Genomic DNA, 19,190 nt, shown 5'->3' with positions numbered 1-19,190 from the left:
CCCACAAACATGAATTTCTATCTACCCCAAAATGTTTGGTTCCAGAGAAGGAAAATACCTTGGAAGAAGAGCCACGATAACTGTGATGAAGCACATCAGATACACCATTGGATTAGACATCTGTCTCTCCATAATCCAGTACTGGTTGGCTGGTGGATTGCAGAGGATGCAGGTAGCTCCAAAAGTCCCATTAATAACGAAGAACAAAAGGACGTTACCAGCTAAAACAACCCAGTGTATCCAGTTCTGAAATAAATTAAAAAACAGAAGAACAAACAGAATGAAATCGAATTCTGATGAACTGAAAAGCAGAGTTTTGGGCTCAGACAGACACACACAATTCCTAACCAGTATTGCTTCTCAACCCTCCTAAGAGCTGAGGACTTGCTTAAAAGCTCAATGTTCACCTGCGGTCCTGCACCACTACTTTCGCCGCTTGTGCTACTGGGTGGAGCCAAGCAGGAGGGAATGGGTTGAGTGCACCAGCACACAGCTTGCGATGCTGGGAAATCCTGGCTCACCATTGTGTAGGCACATGGCCTGTGAGGTGATAAATGGTGACTCAGCCCTGTTTAAGAATAATTTGTGAATTCAGCTGTAGAATAATAAGCAATTCACTCACCAAAGTTTTACTTTCAATGACGAGGTGTAGCATGATGATAAAGAACATGGAAGTGTTCATTACACTACCAAAAGAGTAGATGTCAATGTCAGAGTTAAGGAAGGTCTGCAAAGGAACAATTATTGAAACTGTTATTCATGTACTCCGTGCCTATCTTTCCAACCAAGTCCATAAAGGAGGCTGCTGTAAGAACACAAAGCCCTGTAAGGCTACTGGTTGGTTTTTCATATTCCAAAAACAAATATGATTATTCTTGTGAATATGGAGGAAGTTTAAACATACAAATAAAGAGGGGGAAATGGCTCCACCTTGTTTTTAAAAGAAAGGTAAAAGAACAGAGACAGTGGCAAGAGGGGGGAACTCCTAATACTTACAAAGTAAGGGATAAAAAAGCAAACAAAGCTTTGATAAAAAGCATCTGCTATGTTGCCTGCAAAGGCTGATCTCACGTACGGCTGAAAAGGAAACACAGAAGAAAAAAATACATCTTAGCTTTGGCCATTACGGATTCTAGTAATTTTGAGTTATCTGCATGTTCAAAGGCCTGAACCTCCCCCTGGTGAGTTGTCAAGAGGGGTACTTGGCAGCCATGGACAGCATCACCATCTAAGACTCAGGGCTTCTCTACATTTATTTATTTATTTATTTATTTATTACATTTCTATACCGCCCAATAGCCGGAGCTCTCTGGGCAGTTCACAAACATTAAATAATGAACTACATGTGCTTCTTAGTAGTCTTTCTGGGATTACAATGGGCACAATACACATGCCTTCCCCATTCCCCCACCTTTTTTGGCTGTTTCCTTTGTGGGGAGTTGCATATATTCCAATTATACAGCCAGCAGATGGTGCTGCAGCATTGCAGCAATATAGCTCTATCCTGGAAATACACGAGCCCTTTGATGTTGGTGAGTATTCGTTATTTCATTTTCAAGGAGCTAAATCATGGCGGAATAATTCTACAAAATGGATGACAGCGTCATGAAAAGGACCCGCAAACTTAGGGAGTTATTGATCTTGATTGTGCTCCATAAGCTCCATGTGAAGGAGCCTCAGTTCTCAGTCTTCAGTGGGAATCTCAGGCCTTAGCTAGATGGGGCTTTATCCCGGGGTGAACCCCGGGATCATCCCTGTGCGTCCATATGACGCACAGGGGATCTCGGGATCAGGGAGCGATCTTCCCTCCCTTGCCCCGGGATAGAGCCCTCCACTTTGGGCCTGGTTTTTCTGCGGTCTTGGGCTGAGCATGTCGCCCATTGCCGCAGGTTGACCCATCTCCGTGTGATTCCTCGCACGGGGTGCAGCACTCCTCAGGAGCGCTGCGCCCATCAGGAGTAGGGTGCGGGGAGTTGGGAGATGAAAGCGTTTTTTTTAAAAAAAAAACTTAGCTTTCAGCGCTGGAGCGCTCGTGTCACTTTAAAAAAAATGGCAGGTGCAACGCCTGTCCTCCTGAGGTCGTCGTGCCTCACATGTAAACAGACGAGGGATCTCGCGATAATCACATCGCGCGATCTTCCCGCCTCTGTCATGGATTAAAAGGTAGGTCTAGCTGAGGCCTGTGTCAGTTGATCTCCTCTATGCCAAACTGCATCATGAGATATTGAAATGAGAGGATGCAAACCAAGTTATCATACCAAGATTCATTGGTACTTAAATGCAAGTTTTAAGCTGCAAAACAGGAATCAGAAAGAGATATCTTCATTTTGAAGGAACCAATCGAACCGTGGTACTCATAATCAAGAACATCTTGTGAAATTTACTTACGGACACTATGCTGGGAGTTACTAACAGATTCTGTGATCTACGTTGCATTCACACCTCTAAAACAGATCTGCTGTGCCACTTTAGACAAATAATTTCACTTCAGATTTACTTATTTGCCTAGTCTGAAGGCTCTCCTTTAGATTTTCAGGCTGACTTTTACAGCATTTCTTTCTAGCACACAGTCTAGAATGAGGGCCACATTTTGCTGAAGATTCCCTCAACATGGTACAGAAAATAGCAGTCAATGTGGCAGCCAGTGAGAACATCAAATGATGCACCAAATTACTGTCTCATATATAATCTCTCCTACCCTCCTAAGGCCACCAACATTTGTACACTGGCAACTTAGCAAAGATTGATGCCTTTCATCTATCCATCCCAATCAGATTATTGAATAATAGGGAATGCATTTAATGCATCTAATAACAGGGAATACATATTCAAATTCAATTTCAAGTGGCAAGGACTGTGTCACCAAGAGCACAGGTGTCACTTCAATAACTTTCAAGCACTTGTGCCAACCTAAGAAATACCTCATTTCTTTGTCCAGCTGTGTAAAGTTCTGGCCTCCGTAAAAGCATTTCAGCTGAGACATCTTTGTCTAACACCCCATAAATGATGGGGGGTACTGATGTGTACAGGAGGTTGAAGAAAATCAAACTCCAGTAATCAGTCATGGAGCTTCCCGAAAATCCACAGAAGAACTGATACCAGAAGAGGAGGCCTACATATGCCTGTTATGATGAGACAGAGAAATTTCAGGTGTAGGAAGTCAAATGATTCTACAGGAGTGTAGCATGTTAATGTTTCAAATCTAACTGTGCCAAGCCCATAGCCCCAAAGCACTGGAAATAATTTTGAGCAGTAAAGATTTCTAATATTTCTCAGCACTGAATTCCTACGGTTCTTTGGAGAAGCTATGACAGACAAGTTTAATAACAGCTGAGAACAGAAGAGAAGAGCTAACCTTGTAATAGCCTATTAAAAACTCGATACACGGTAGCTCAAACTGCTGTAGCCTCCAGCTACATGTAAGAAGAATCTTATACTGCCCCTGCTTTCCTGGAATTTCATATTCAGGAGTCTTCAACCATTTTGGAACAAAGGACACATGTGACATTTTGAGAGAGTGTCATGGGTGCCCTCAAAAAATGGCTGCCACAGGGGATGTCTCATTCATAAAATGGCTGCCATAATGGGCATGGATGGTCACAAAACACACATTTCCCAGAAGGAATATGGTGAGAAGAAAAGAAAAGGACCTTGACCCAGAACCTAAGTACAAGGCCAAGGTAGGCTCTGAGCTCCAAAACAAGACAAAACCTCAAAGCCCAACAGTTCAAGGTCATCACCACAGCTGGCAAGAACAGCCTGTTTCAGGAACTACATAAAAAGATCCCTTTGATAATTTGTACATTTCAATACAGAGCCAACCTGTCACAATGTCTCATTAATGCTGAGAGATAGCTTTTTGGCCCAGTCCATGTTTAATAGATTTTAAATGCCTCGGGAGCACTGATCCTTAACCCAAGGCAGATGGGCAGACTCCATTTTTGCTACCAGAATCTGAATACAGAACCTACTAGTATCATCCTCATGTTTCTAAGCATTAAGGAACTGTTTTCCCACTCTGTCAAAAGTATTATGGCATCCTTGGGTAGCAACATACCAAATTCTTGTAGAAAAAGTAAAGGACCATATTAGCCAATCGGGTGTAGCACCAGTGGCCATGGACAAATAGCAGCTTGCTGAGTTGTTTGAACTGAGAAATAGCAAAATCGCTTGCCAACACAGCCTGAAAGCAAACACAAAGGAAGTAAAATAGAGCAACCAAGAAGATAGCTAGAGAATGAAGGCTTCCATGGACTTTTGTAGACTAACAGATTGACTATCACTTGTCTCCCTGCCCCCTGCTACCCCCTGATGCCAACTGCACGTGGGAGCATAAAACCCCAAGAAGAGCCACATTGGAGCAAAGCATGGGGCAATCTAGTTCAGTGTTCTCTTCACAGTGCCCACCAGATGCTTACGGAAAGCACCCTCCTGCTCATGTTCAGCAACTAGTACATAGAGGCATAATGACCAATGCTGGAGGTAATATAAAGCAATCTTTTCAAGCTATCTTGTGGTAGTAAATCCCATAATCAAACTATTTCCTTTTAGCTATCCTGAATCTCCTACCATGCAGCTTCATGGGATGACCCCAGGTTCTAGTATTATGAGAGGGAGCAAAACATCATTCTATCCACTTTCTTCCTATCTATTCTGCATAATTTTTTATATCTTGATCTTGTCTCCACATCGTCAGTCAAAAAATAAAGCTCCACATAGGCTTCGTACCTGGCAATGAGCCAAGCTTTTCTTCTTTTTGACCTACCCTCTACCCCTCAACCTTCTTCTCAATCAGCTGTCCATCTTAGTTCTGCCCCAATCTCTCCTCTTTTACTTATATTTCCATCCTTTTTGTTAAACATCATTTATTAATTCTCTATTATTTAGTGCCCTATTCATTAACAGTTCATCCACTTCTGTCCTTCTGATTTAACGTCAAGATACATTTCAGTGGCCCTGTTCAGAAGACACCTTAAACCACAGCTTTAACCATGGTGCTTAAGCCAAAATGCCTTAAGCATTGTGTAAGGTGTCTTCTGAACAGGGCCACTGCCCCATAAATTAAGAAAATAGCTCAGATGAGTAGATAGCTGCTGAGCACTAAAGCAACCCCAGGAAATGCTCTTTAAGTGTCTTGGATATCTAGCCAAGCCTGCTTTAGTGAAGACACCCCATGAAGATACTCATGCTTGGGGACCCTCTGATTTCCAGGCATGTTCTCCTAACACATACTTTATTTCCTAGGAACCTAAAGCTATGGTAGAACCTGATATAGTATTGTACGAGGACATAGTTCTCAAGACCTTACATTTTTATACCATGGCATTTGTCTTTCCAGTAGATGACATGTTATTGATGCAAGAGAATATTCAGTATTCAGCTTTCAATGCCACTGACCATATATTATGTGACTTGCAAGCCTACCAGCAGATCTACTGGAAACACTGCTTTCATGTACGGATCCATCAAGCCATCCTACCTGCATGCCTTCTTGGCCAGAGATTCCAATTCCAACATCAGCAACTTGAATCATACTAACGTCGTTGGCACCGTCACCTTCCAAGAGAGGCAAAAGAACAGTCTTGCCATGGAATTGGCCTGGGGGACTATTGCTTTGTACACAGACTCAGAGAGTGGGGGTGGGAGCAGGATTGAGCAGAGAATGATGAGAGGAGGGAAAGGAAAATTCATCTCTTCTCCTGCCCATCCTTTCTCTGCTACCATTCGCTAACTCGCAACGGTATTTTCCAAATAAGGGCTGAATCTAGGAATGTACGGGAAATTTGTGTTAGTTCATTTTTGGCTAGAATAACTCAATTTGCTCTCTGACTTGAATGCAGAACAAACACAATCTACGGCCAAAGCCTGTAAATTTCCGAGCTTGTGATGTGATTTGCACAACAAAAGAATGCATTCAGCAATGTGTACTTTGATAAAATGTATACAAAAATGGTATATATTTGAATCAATGGGAGAACTCCTGTACAGTTCAAAAAAGGCACACAATAGGTGCCTACTTTGGAAAAAGTGCACAAAAATATGCACGAAATTTGATGCAAAACCAAAAATCTTGCCACTTGATCTGGATACAAGTCAGAGTATCTGTTCTGACTTGTATCCATGGCCTCATCTACAGCAAGCAGGGTATTGCACAATGAAAGTGGTATATAAAAGGCAGGAGCCACACAACTGCTTGATAGTGGTATTGAAGTGCACTGACAACCGTTGGGGCCCATGACACATACCATAAACCACTTTCATACCACTTTCATGGTGTTATATCCTGCTTGGTGTAGATGTGTCATGGGCCCCAACAGATGTCAGTGCACTTCAGTACCACTATAAAGTAGTAGTGTACCTCCTGCAGTGCACTTCAATACAGCTATAAAGCAGTAGTGTGGCTCCTGCCTTTTATATACCGCTTTCATACCACTTCCATAGTGCAATATCTTGCTTGGTGTAGATGAGGCCTATATCACGTGTCCTTAAGTCCACGTGCCAAAAAGCTGCATGGGGGAGGGTCAGGTTGGGATGGGAAAGGATGAAGCGCTCCGTCCTGTTCCTCCCCCGACTTCTCTGCTCAAAATCCCTCCCTCAGCTACTTTTGCTTCATATGTCAAAGAATAATGTGCTGTTGGTCCCTTCAGAGAGAGTTCAATTGAACTCAGAAATACTTATCTCTGAGCAAATGTACGCAGGATCAGACTGTAAGTCATTTTACTCATCTACCTAAAACATGCTTTCATAGCTGCATTATGCATTCCCCACCCCCCCAGAAGGCAAAGTGTGCTGGAAGGATGAAATGGGACTGTCCGTCTGCCAGGTGCAAGGAGATGCCGTCTTCAAATGTGCAAAGTGTGACATAATCTTTATCCTGCTTGTGCCAAGTACAAGCCTGTGAGGGAGATTATGACTCCTCTGGTGAGGAACTGAGGGTGACTTCACGTTATCTGGAAACGCAAATAAGCTTCTGCTTTTCACTCTTCTCCCAGTCATGTGTAACTGTGGGCTGGATATGCATGCAAACCCACCCCCTTCTTTGCATTTAAATTAGAGAGGATCTTGGGCAAAGAAAGCGTGACGAATTCACAATTCGTGCTGTGGTGATTCCATATCGCATGTGAAGTCACCTAAGATAGGCCATGTTTGGAAGTCACAATAAGCCACAGCTTCTCCGGCTTGTGCATGGCTGCGATTATTCCGAATAAGAATTCTGGAATTATCTTGATGTACATGAAGGTCCCGTGTTTACTTCAAGGGAAAGGGGGGCAATTATAGTCTTGAGTGGAAATCCCTAGCAGATGGTAGTGCCCGCTTTGAACATCAAAATGCTGGTATCTTACATGGACTGGAGCAATTTCTATCCATTAGTTATATTGCACCATCCATGCATGTGTTTTTGTTTTTTAGGGTAACATAAAGGTTTGGGGGTGGGAGGACAGGTTCTTGCCTCCAAATTGCATACAGTCTACACAGCACTCTCTCTCTCTCTCTCTCTCTCTCTCTCTCTCTCCCACCCCTTTTCTCTCTCTGATTCTACAGAGCAGCAAGGATTTTCATCAATCAAGTCCTGCTTGGGATCCCACATATTCTACCTTTAGCCTTCTGTCTGTTGGAGCATACTGGTTTATGTCAATACTTTTTAAAGGAAAAACTAAGGAGCATACTTCAAAGGAAACGCAAAGGTCACACAGCATACGTGCCACTCCGTTCGAAGAGAGAAGCAACTCACCGATGGCGAGTGTCATCACCTTCAGCTCCTTCCGTACCAGCTTCACTAGCTGGCCCTTTTGCAGTGGTGCCACTCTGCAGCAGATGACAGCCTGGACACTTTTGGTGAGCTGCAGGAACTTACTCTGCAGACTCAGATGCAAGGCAAACTCTAAGGTTGGCCCATCAATAACGAGTGTAGAGCTGAACTGGCGAACGGTGGTTTGGGACGCAGTGCTTTGCCTGTCCTTGGAAGGAGCATTTGTCCGGATGTCTTCTAAAATGCTCTCCAGCATCTTTCCACAGGCATCCTGGTTGGAAAAAGGAAGGTGGTGAGATGATGGTTTCGTCTTGGTTCTGTTTCTTGCAAGTGCACAGTAAAACATCGCTTTTAAGGCCACATCTAGATGAATGTTGCGGTCTGTCAGGTAAACATGTGTTGTGTGTCGTTAACAGAACGATGTGTCACTTTTAACTTTCAACAGAAAAATAATGCTCTACTAAGGCTGAGGAGGCTGTAAGGGGGAAAGCAAACATCAAGGAGGTCCGGTTTGAACATGACAATAAAATCACAATACTCCTCCTGCCCCTCCACTTTTGGTGTGGTTGTAAGAGGAGATCAGAAGCTTTTGCTTTCATTATTTATTAACCACCATTTAGCATCATTTCCAAACTTGGTAATTGAGCATTTAGCTCTTGAAAGCATTTTAAGAACATGTTAGTGTGTCAAGTTTTTACCCAAGGCAGGGAAACAAACACAATGAATTCGAAGCACTTCACTGCGTTCATGGCTGATGCCAGGTTTCAAGTAAGAACTTCCCAGCTCACACTCGTAGGCCACAGCTAGACCTAAGGTTTATCCTGGGATCATCCAGGGTTCGCCCCTGCCTGAGCACTGGATCCCCTGTGTGTCACCTAGATGAACAGGTTTGAGCCCTGAACGATCCAGGGATAAACCTTAGGTCTAGCTATGGCCTTAGCCTCTATGTTACACTAGCTGCCACATTCATTAATCATTTTATTTATGTAAGGTCCATGTGTAAAATATTGATTTTACAAAGTTCATCCTACAAACAAATGCAGGGTTGGTGGTGGTGGTGGTGGGTTAAGCAAAGAAAACGCATCATCTGCCCCACAACTGAACAGCCCAATGTGGAGGCTTAGGTCAACAAGAAATGGGGCAGCAGCAGTGGGGTGTGATGTGGAGGATGACAGACATCCTCATGTACAAAATGAATTACATCGAAGCCACTGGAACTGGCCCAGTGTGGATATGTTTGTTCTTGGAGTTTCCTGGTACAAAGAGGACCATATCCTAGCTACGGCCAAGTCTATGACCTCGAGCCTTTCAATCATACTACAGCACACTTTTCTCTTAGTAAAATCCTGTTGTGAAAAAAGAAATGTTCCACGCACCAGACTATCAGCCACAAGGGTGAAGACATTATCAGCTGAGTCCATTAATTTACAGGAACAGGCAATATTGACGGCTGTCTCACGCTTATCACCTGTCAGCATCCAGATGCTAATCCCGGCTTTTCGGAGTGCCTCTATGCTTTCCGGGACACCATCTTGCAAGCGATCTTCAATTCCAGTGGCTCCTAGGACAACAAGCAGGTCAATGACGCCATACGAGAGCAGTAGGGATGCCCCCGCCCCAGTGTCATGGAAGATGATTCCCTTGTGTGAGCTCCCACCTGTAGTGTGAAGTGGTTCAGCCCAGATGCAAGTTTTACCATGTCTGTGAGAACTAGGCCTGTGTAGGTCCAATTGACTTGGATATGCAGCTCTGGATTTGCAGCTAGTTTTACTAGGCCACTTCGGGTGTCTCTTCATTAAGGAAAAAATCCTGCACCCTTAACAAAGGATTCATCTAATGGAATATACACATTGTCAATTTTGCAGTTTTTTTTAATATATATATATATATATATATATATATATATATATATATTCTGCAAATGCCAAATCCCATTAGTTTGGAAAATCAGATTTTGCTGACATTGATTAGATTTGCATCTATATTTTTTAGTATTTAGTCAACAGTATTCTTCTTGACTCACCAAGTAACGTTAAATTGTTCTCAAGCCTCATTGCAGACTCAAGGAGCATCTGTTCCCTGTTTTCAATACTACTTTCTGCTAAATAATGGCCTTTCAGCCACTCTTGGTATTCCTCACTGCTCAACACCTGCAAAATCGGCAAAAATACACACCGGCCAAAATAATGCATATAGAAAACATTTAAAAATCACAAACGAGTTCCAGTCATTTAAGTCATCTATCCATTCTCAGATGTTTGAATTAAAAATGCTGATATATAGATAGATATAGATAGATATTGGTCAGGGTTTATATTATTTGGTGTTTCTCTAAAATCAAAGGTGTTCCAGAACAACTGAATACAGGAAGGTCAATGTCTTATGTCCCCCCTGTCTCCAAGTGGAAGCCACCAAGAATAATAGGAAACAAGTGGGGACTCATAACAAAATGTTGCCATGTGTCCTCATATCAGCTCGTAACAGGAGGAAGAGCTAAAGTCAGCCTGGAAGAGGGGCTTTCTTGTGTTCAGAGGCGTTAAAGGAGGAGAAGCTTCAGAGCTACAAAGGACAGCCTTTCTGCTTTCCCTTCCTCCTGAATATCTTCCCATGTTGTTCTATTCAGGACTAAAGGGCTCCGCTTCAGCGCTACAAATGTGAAACACACTATTTAGCTAGAGTGGAGGTTTATGGAGAACAGGAAAGAGAAATATTTGTCTGAATTTACAGAATAAACTTCTGCATTCTTGTAGAGCTCTCCCAATACACAGAAATGACTCCCTTATTTTTGTGGTGCCCCATTCCACTCACAAACTGAGTTGGGTTTTAGAGATCCTGAAAATGATACTGCCAGGATTAGAAGTGGGATAGTTTATATAAAGCAACAGTAATGCGTGTTATCAAGGGATTCGTTATAGAATAATGCAGTGTGACATGATGAGGAATGTTCAGGCCATGTTATCCTCCAGTGCCACCTCTTGAAAGCCTAGAAGTAAAACAACAGGGCAACTTGCTGTTCTTGCTTAAAATTACTAGAAAATATCTCTTCAAAGTAACAGCCATGTTTCTGGTGTGAAAAAATAGCTAAAAATCCTTCCTAAGAATTCTGCTTATGCACATGGGAGTCCTTATACATAGAGCACAATTTGTGCGCAATTTGCTGATTCATCTCAGAGGAGGGGCCACCTCCATTTGACCATTCCCTTTCTATATGCACAATTTGCCCTTTCTGTGAGGTGAATGGGAAAGGTGAGTGGCGAAGAAAAGTCGTGCTGTCAAAGGTGGAGGCTCTGACTTTATCTTCAAACTCTACCCCAGGCGTCCAGCCATGGTTTGGGCACAGGTCACAACCATGCGTGCCTAGATATTCTGTGTCTGCTGACTGGTGTTGTGGTGCTCACTTTTTACTAAACCAGAAATCTCATTGATCACATTGAGGTTCCCAGAACCTTATAGAGTTGGAGATAAGGAGCATACCAAGACTGAAAGAGTTCCAAGCTTTATTCCTAGAGATAGCAGGTGGGATGGGACGCCCCACTGTCATGGAGAAATTTGCCCATGGCAATGTCTCAGGACTATACACTAAATTTGGGGAAAGGGACCTGTCTAATACAAATAGTATCCAGCTCTTCTGAGCATGAAACATCATTGTGTTCTCAATTAACTATGATTCATTATTACCTTCATAGCTATACAGAGGGTGCGGAGTCCCTTTGTAGCATACTCATCTAAATGCATCTGCGTTCTTTCCTTTATTCTTTTCCTTTGCAGGTCTATTTTTTCAATACCTGGGTTTAAATAAATAAACAAATATATTCATAAAATACTAAAGGTGTGGATCACGCTTGAAAAAAGATTAAAATCTTGCAAAAAGGATATGGGTTGGATCCAGAGATAAGCCAGCAAAAGAAATTCTGACAGGGGTGCTGTTCTGCAAACTGCACTGCAACATCTAGCAGAACATTTGCCCTGAGATGTCATGAAGGGAAAGCTGATACGGGGATAAAATTGACCAGGACCATTTCGTGCAACACCAGGAAGTTACCCCACAGACCTATACTTTGCAATGAGATTTAGGCAATGAGATTTGTGCTTAGTAAGAGATTGGAGATAGCAAGAGGATTCTTCTTTGCGCCCGTTCCCCAAGCCCTTGGTAGCCTCTCGGACTGGAGGCAGGGCCTGGGGAGGGGAGCGCACAGTTGGAGTCCAAACCTCTACAGGCCAGCTTAGGGCTGCAGGCCAGAACTTCCCCATCCTAGTTTTAACAGATATTGGAATCGATGTAGAAAAAGGCCATGTCTCTTATGAACTACATCAATAGCCAGATATGAATCAACTTTTAAAAATCTGACTTAGACAAAAGACTTTTGTAGTATCCCTTTGGAAAGTAAAAAAAAAAAAAAAGAAGAAAAAAGGCTTCATCCATACCTGTTGGTTTGGTTGTTAGTAAATCCATAATAACAGAATCTGCCCCCTTTGTGTACACCACAATCTGGTTCAAAATTGGGTGCTTCACCACTACGGACATGCATTTCTGGGTAGAGTCAAAAGGCAAGATGTGTAACATCTGAAAACCTTGCATTCCCAGAGGACCCAGGTCTACCGTCACCTGCTCAGGATTCCTAGCCATCAAAATACATTGGTAAGCCCTGGCGGCATGGACTAGTGCCGCTTCATCAGGACTCTCCGCCTCATAAGACAGCTCAAGTGGAGTCAATGTTTCACTGGACGATTCAACTTGAGTTTTTTCAAGTGAACTTAAGCTTTCATTAGACAAGCTGGCGTCCGTATTCCTTGAGAAACTAAAGGGCTCTACTTCTTCATCCTGAGATACTACAGTGGTTGATGGGCCTTCAGAAGATGTAGAGGTGTCAATGGACAGAGGTGTTGGAAATGTCACATGAAGAACAGGCTTTGGTTGTTTCTTGAGGCTGTCAGACTGAGCACCTTCACCTGAGCTTGTAGTTTCAACAGGTAGAGTGCTAATTTTTCTTGATAATAACTTCTGAAACATGCTTCTAACATCCACCATGGGCAAAACGACTGAAGACCACCGCCTCTGTAAAAGAATAATGATTTGTCAGTCATTATCCATCATTATGGCACAATCCGTTTACCACTGTAGACTGGGAAATAGGTCGTGTTTGGTTTGAGAACAAGCTAAATTAAAACAAATTACTGCTCTGTAGTAGTTTGGGGACTGCCAACATTTTTTTGCCACCACTGCAGAGAGGAAGAGTGAGGATGAAGCAAGTTTTGATAACTGCTCAGCAGATTTTCTTTGTGAACAATGCTCTAGTCTAAGCTGTTAAAAAAAACCCATTTATCTAAGACCCCAGTTTGGTTCTCCACACCCCAATTTAAATACATATATAGACACACACACGTGCACGCACACACACACACACAAACACACGGGCAAATCAAATGCCATCATCACTGAATGCCAATGTCCAGACCTATTTTTTCTGATTCAGAGAACCAAATATTTATGTATTTATTTTAAATCCCGTACACTGCGCTCAACATCTAAGGTCCTCCTCCGAGTGCCTACTCCAAGGGAAGCTCGGAGGATGGCAACAAGGGAGAGGGCCTTTTCAGTGGTGGCCCCCCGACTGTGGAATGATCTCCCCGATGAGGCTCGCCTGGCGCCAACATTGTTATCTTTTCTGCGCCAGGTCAAGACTTTTCTCTTCTCCCAGGCATTTTTAACAGCATTTTAACAGCATTTAACAACGTTAAGTTTGTTTTTAATGGACCCCACAATTGTTGTTTTTAAATGGATACTGTTGTTTTTATACTGTTTTTTTATGTGTGTGTGTGTGTGTGTGTGTGTGTGTGTGTGTGTGTTTTAAATTGTATACTTTTAATGTTTACTATTTTTAAATGTTGTAAACCGCCCAGGGAGCTTCGGCTGTGGGGCGGTATATAAATGTAATTAAATAAATAAATAAAATAAATAAATAAATCATTTTGAGTTTAGAGCGAAACCACAATGCAGGTGTCCTGTGACGCAAAGCAGATTTTTCATATTATTTCTTAGAAATATTTCTAGACTGCCGTTCATCCTTATGGATACCAGGGTGGTGTACAGAAGATAGAAATATAATTGTACTAAATACAACATAATAAAACAAACAAACCGTGGACATAAATAGATAATTAAGAGGCAATTAAAAGATCAAAACAAGCTGAAACAAGCTCTCCTTTGACAGCTGACAAGGTCTGGCGTGGCCTATAAAATATGACCAAAAGGGGGTGGAATGTACTTTTCTATGAAAATGGGGTGCTACCAGCTCATGGTGGGGTGGACTAGAGGGGGGCACCCCCAACCATCAGGACAAGACTTTAAATCCTGAGCATTACTGGGCTACCTGGATGTGGTTACTTGGCTAACTGCTGAGAGATCAAGGAGAGGAGAATCCACGGAACCACATTCCTTGTGTCTCTCTCCTCATACTGAAATGGACCAGATAATCCTTTTCATCCAGAAATGCCTTGAGTTGAGCTGCCTCCACCCTCTTGAGTACACTGTCCAAACAGAAGATACTAGCAACGGGGCAATACTATTTTCTGTGTCCAGGGAGAGTTTGTTCAGAGTGGCCGCACAAGCCCTTCCTCCCAGGTGGATAGGACCACTCCTTCTTGCTTGGAGCCAGAATGGGCAAGGCTCAAACCAACAGGTGGTTGGCCAAACCCTGTCAAGCATTTAATTTGCATCAAGTGGAAATGATCCCATAGGACAAGACCAGATAACGGCATCAGGTTGAGAGCAAATAGGGCCGATTGTATCCTCAAAGCAACTTGTAGGAGGCCTCAAATATTATGACCACATACCTGCAACATTCTAGTTATTTTGTTATATCTAGTTAATTTGTTTATCACCTTGAAACACAGTGCCATACAGCTTCCCAAGAAGGCAATCACTGTCACAGAATAGGGCCATGAATGTGCTCTTCTTGTGTTCAGTCAGTGCCTGGAAGCGTTGTGTGATCTTCACTCTGGCTCTGCTTGTTTCAGAGCCCACAGCTCCTTGGTCAACCAGTAGCTGACCAGGCTCCACAGTCCCAGTCACAGTCCTTCATACTCATGCTGTTACTTAAAAAGACTCCACTACATTATTCTGCCTTAGACTTCTCCCCCATGTAAACCTGACTGTCAAAAAGAAATGGAAAGCTTCCACGTCAACATTTTGTCTAAGTTTTACTGGCTGTGCTTTAGGTAAGAACTCCATGTACCCTGCAGTTCCATCAGAATTGTGGTTTCTTTTCCCAAGCAAGCCAATGGTGGAGAAATCTCATCCATCAATGAGAGCTTCTCTTCTCTCAATGCAAAGAAGACTGCAGAGCACCAAAAAGAGCTTTTGTTCTGCAGCAGACGGAGGTGTGCTACAGATACTTACCTTGAGGACTTACCCGGGGACTTACTCAGGGACTTACTTGTGACGTGGTTGTTTAGGATCGGAAACAACAACCGTGTTGCAAATGGCAAGAGCAGTGAAGAATTCGCTGATGCACTCAAGCTCTGGCATAGGCGTTGCCGAGTCAAGCCGGGTGTAATTTTTCAAAGCAATCTGATGGAACTTGTATAGCAGTCGGATGTCTGGCACAACATCTGTCTCCTGTCAGTCAAGCCAAAAAAAGGACAGTCAGATTCTTCCATTTTCATGGCATGTGGTCAAGAAGGACCTTTTGAAACAGCCACACAGCACTGGAAGGTTCAGGGTTTCAGAGCAGACAGAGAGCCTGAGGGTGAGCAGCTGGAAACACACACACACACACACACACACACACACACAAACAACAGCATTGTACATTGCTGCTGAGGGATTGCTTAGGGCGGCCTTGTAAACAGCCACTTCCTGGTCTCCTGAGGCAAGGCCAGAACTCTCAACATATGAGAAGGGTGGGGAATCTCTGACCTGGAGGCTAAGTTCAGCCCTCCGGGAGACCCAGTCTGCCTCTCTCGGGCTCCCCAGGAGGCCACATCTGCTTCCCTGGCCTCACTCCCATCCCCCTGACCACTGGTCATTCGGGGGAGCCCTGGCTTTTGTGCAGTTCCCCCCCCCTTCTAAATGGTTGAAATGCCCCTCCTAAGGCCGAGTTACTGGCAAAGAGGGCTTTCAGCTAAAATATGCTGGCGTTTTTGGCCCCACTCCTTTTGCCTTCAGCCCCACACACCACTGGAGTTCAGCCCCTCCCCCACGGAGCTACTCCGAAAGTGGATTTGGCCCACGGCTGAAAGAGGTTCCTCCCCTGCCCCGCCCCGCTGTATGACCAGGCAGCTAAGGGTTACATAAAATGGGTGTCTTTCTTCTCTCTTCTAGAGCAAAAATAGCAAACAAAGACTTGTAATGGCAGGTGAGCTAATAGCTTCAGGAGACTTAGGTGTGAGCTGACTTGGATCTGAGGAACACTTACAAGTGGGCTACTGAAGGCCAGTTGTCTCGTGACCACAGTACTGGTGCTGCGAAATACACGGCTCAGAGATTTGCTCGACAGAAACGCACTCGATTTACGGCTGAAAAAACGTGATCTGGAGAGAGGTGGCAAAGAATCATGGGAAGGATTCCTCTGTGGGTCATCCTCATCCTCATCCCCATCCAGATATGCTTCCAGCCTCTTTGCTGGAGGGAAAACGTGGGGAAGGAGAGAGGGAGGGAAGAGGAGAAAAGACCACAGAGCTGTCAGGAAGAAGAAGATTGAGTCCATTCGCTATCTAATCTTCTCCAACAATTTACAAGGAATTCAGTGTGTGTGTGTGTGTGTGTGTGTGTGTGTGTGTAAAAACTACCACCCTAAGCTCAAGGAGTCTGGCCTACATTTAAACTTCTTCTTTTTTCAAAATTTGTATACCACTCCATCCCTGGAGCAGATTCTACAGTGGTGAACATAAGAATTAGAACAGTAAAGGATACAAAAATTTAAAAACCATAATTATACTAAAAAAAAATCCAGTCATTTATTTAGCCATAAAACATGGTGACTTTATGGTCCAGCAGCCAAGTAAGGAGCAGGCGAGTAGACAGAAAGATACTGAGGACCAGGCTAAGCTTATCAGTGAATACCATATACACAAATATGCTGCATGGACTTGGAAATCCCATGGGGAGGCATGCAATGCAGAAGAAGAGGCCGGAAGTATAGTATTGTTTGCAGCTCTTCCCCCAGCACACACTCCAAAAAGAAGCTAAAGAAAAACAAAGGAAGAATATGGGAGCTACATGGTAAATCCTCTGCAGAAAAGATTTGTACTAGGGATGTGCTCGGACACACACACACCAGATCCGCTCCAGATCCAGATCCCCAACTTCTGGATCACGTCCGCTCCACCCCGGGTCGATCCGCCTATGGTTTGCTCCGCTCTGCTCTGCTGCGGAGCTCCAGATCCAAATCGGAGCTCTGCGGCAGCCCCCTCAAAACTTACCTGCCTCCGTTGTGGTTCGGCAGCAGCTTCAACTGAAGCCGAGGACTCAAACAGGAAGACCAGGCCACACCCGCAGCCTGGTCTTCCGGTTTGAATCCTCGGCCTCAGTTGAAGCTGCTGGCGGACCGCAATGGAGCCAGGTCAGCCGCCCTCCCCCCTGCCCCTTACCTGGCTCTGCCGCCACCGCACACACTGCAGAGGCAGAAGCGCCAGGTAAGGCCCCATCCCTCCTCCCCTCTTACCTGGCTCTGTCACGGTCCGGCAGCAGCTTCAACTGAAGCCGAGGACTCAAACAGGAAGACCAGGCCACACCCGCAGCCTGGTCTTCCGGTTTGAATCCTCGGCCTCAGCTGAAGCTGCTGGCGGACCGCAATGGAGCCAAGTCAGCCGCCCTCCCCCCTGCCCCTTACCTGGCTCTGCCGCCACCGCACAAACTGCAGAGGCAGAAGCGCCAGGTAAGGCCCCCTCCCTCCTCCCCTCTTACCTGGCTCCGTCACGGTCTGGCAGCAGCTTCAACTGCTGCCAGACGAATCCACTTTCGGAGTAGCTCCGTGGGGGAGGGGCTGAACTCCAGTGGTGTGTGGGGCTGAAGGCAAAAGGAGTGGGGCCAAAAACGCCAGCATATTTTAGCTGAAAGCCTCTTTGCCAGTAACTCGGCCTTAGGAGGGGCATTTCAACCATTTAGAAGGGGGGGGGGAACTGCACAAAAGCCAGGGATCCCCCGAATCACTGTCTGCTCTGAAACCCTGAACCTTTCAGTGCTGTGTGGCTGTTTCAAAAGGTCCTTCTTGACTAGGGTGACATGTCTGAGCGGACGGCGAGCCCTGATTGGTCGCCACCTGCCCAGACAGGGGGGAGGGGTGGGCCAGCAAGCTGAATGTCTACTGCCTTTCTCCACCACAGGGAGAAGCTCCCCCCCTCAAGTTTTAAAAAAGAAACGAAGAGGGATGCCAGGAGGTGCACAGGGCTCCCACGCCTCCTCCAAAGCAAACGAAAACATGCTGTGGCTTCTGCCGCCACCGCACACACTGCAGAGGCAGAAGCGCCAGGTAAGGCCCCATCCCTCCTCCCCTCTTACCTGGCTCCGTCACGGTCCAGCAGCAGCTTCAACTGGGGCCAAGAATTCAAACCGGAAGACCAGGCCTGGTCTTCCGGTTTGAATCCTCGGCCTCAGTTGAAGCTGCTGGTGGACCGCAATGGAGCCAGGTCAGCCGCCCTCCCCCCCTGCCCCTTACCTGGCTCTGCTGCCACCGCACACACTGCAGAGGCAGAAGCGCCAGGTAAGGCCCCCTCCCTCCTCCCATCTTACCTGGCTCCGTCACGGTCCGGCAGCAGCTTCAACTGAAGCCGAGGACTCAAACAGGAAGACCAGGCCACACCCGCAGCCTGGTCTTCCGGTTTGAATCCTCGGCCTCAGTTGAAGCTGCTGGCGGACCGCAATGGAACCAGGTAAGCTGCCCTCCCCCCTGCCCCTGTGTTTCATGGAAAACACAATAAAGTGCCATGTACGCCTGCAGAAGCCACAGCATGTTTTCGTCTGCTTTGGAGGAGGCGTGGGAGCCCTGTGCACCTCCTGGCATCCCTCTTCGTTTCTTTTTTAAAACTTGGGGGGGCGGGAGCTTCTCCCTGTGGTGGAGAAAGGCAGTAGCCATTCAGCTTGCTGGCCCACCCCTCCCCCCTGTCTGGGCAGGTGGCGACCAATCAGGGCTCGCTGTCCACTCAGACATGTCTCCGAAGCAGCTCCGAAGCAAAGTGACAGAAGGTAAACATGCGTTTGCACCTTGTTGAGAGAGAAATGTCGGGGTAAGTGACCAACTTTTTCAAAGCAGAGCTTCAGGGGTTTGCCCCTGGAATGCTTTGCAATGGTGTCTGCATTATGTAGATGAACTGCCATCACTCCGAATCCACCCCAGGGCAAACCCTTCATCAAGTCAAGCCCCTGCTCACAGGGCAAGTGGAGTTAATAACCTCTCGGAGGAAAAGAGGGCCTCAATCCCAGCAGATGAGCAGCAGGCAA

General features: G+C 45.2%; 1 protein-coding gene across 1 annotated transcript in view; it reads right to left on the bottom strand.

Annotated features, from left to right (window-relative positions):
- LOC134404412 (phospholipid-transporting ATPase VD-like) overlaps positions 1 to 19,190 on the bottom strand; it is a 32,010-nt gene that overhangs the window by 2,451 nt on the left and 10,369 nt on the right. Inside the window, exons 6-18 of the mRNA XM_063135098.1 lie at positions 16,168 to 16,373; positions 15,187 to 15,368; positions 12,176 to 12,471; positions 11,429 to 11,535; positions 9,774 to 9,900; positions 9,127 to 9,311; positions 7,733 to 8,021; positions 5,480 to 5,556; positions 4,058 to 4,183; positions 2,922 to 3,122; positions 997 to 1,077; positions 623 to 727; positions 59 to 246 (exon numbers count right to left, since the gene is read on the bottom strand). Coding sequence (XP_062991168.1) covers positions 59 to 246; positions 623 to 727; positions 997 to 1,077; positions 2,922 to 3,122; positions 4,058 to 4,183; positions 5,480 to 5,556; positions 7,733 to 8,021; positions 9,127 to 9,311; positions 9,774 to 9,900; positions 11,429 to 11,535; positions 12,176 to 12,471; positions 15,187 to 15,368; positions 16,168 to 16,373 — 2,170 coding nt within the window. The remainder of the gene's footprint in view (positions 1 to 58; positions 247 to 622; positions 728 to 996; positions 1,078 to 2,921; positions 3,123 to 4,057; positions 4,184 to 5,479; positions 5,557 to 7,732; positions 8,022 to 9,126; positions 9,312 to 9,773; positions 9,901 to 11,428; positions 11,536 to 12,175; positions 12,472 to 15,186; positions 15,369 to 16,167; positions 16,374 to 19,190) is intronic.

Source organism: Elgaria multicarinata, chromosome 10, assembly GCF_023053635.1.
Source record: "Elgaria multicarinata webbii isolate HBS135686 ecotype San Diego chromosome 10, rElgMul1.1.pri, whole genome shotgun sequence".
NCBI lineage: Eukaryota > Metazoa > Chordata > Lepidosauria > Squamata > Anguidae > Elgaria > Elgaria multicarinata.
Note: the sequence above shows the minus strand (reverse complement) of the source record. Positions and strands in the feature narration are given on the sequence as shown.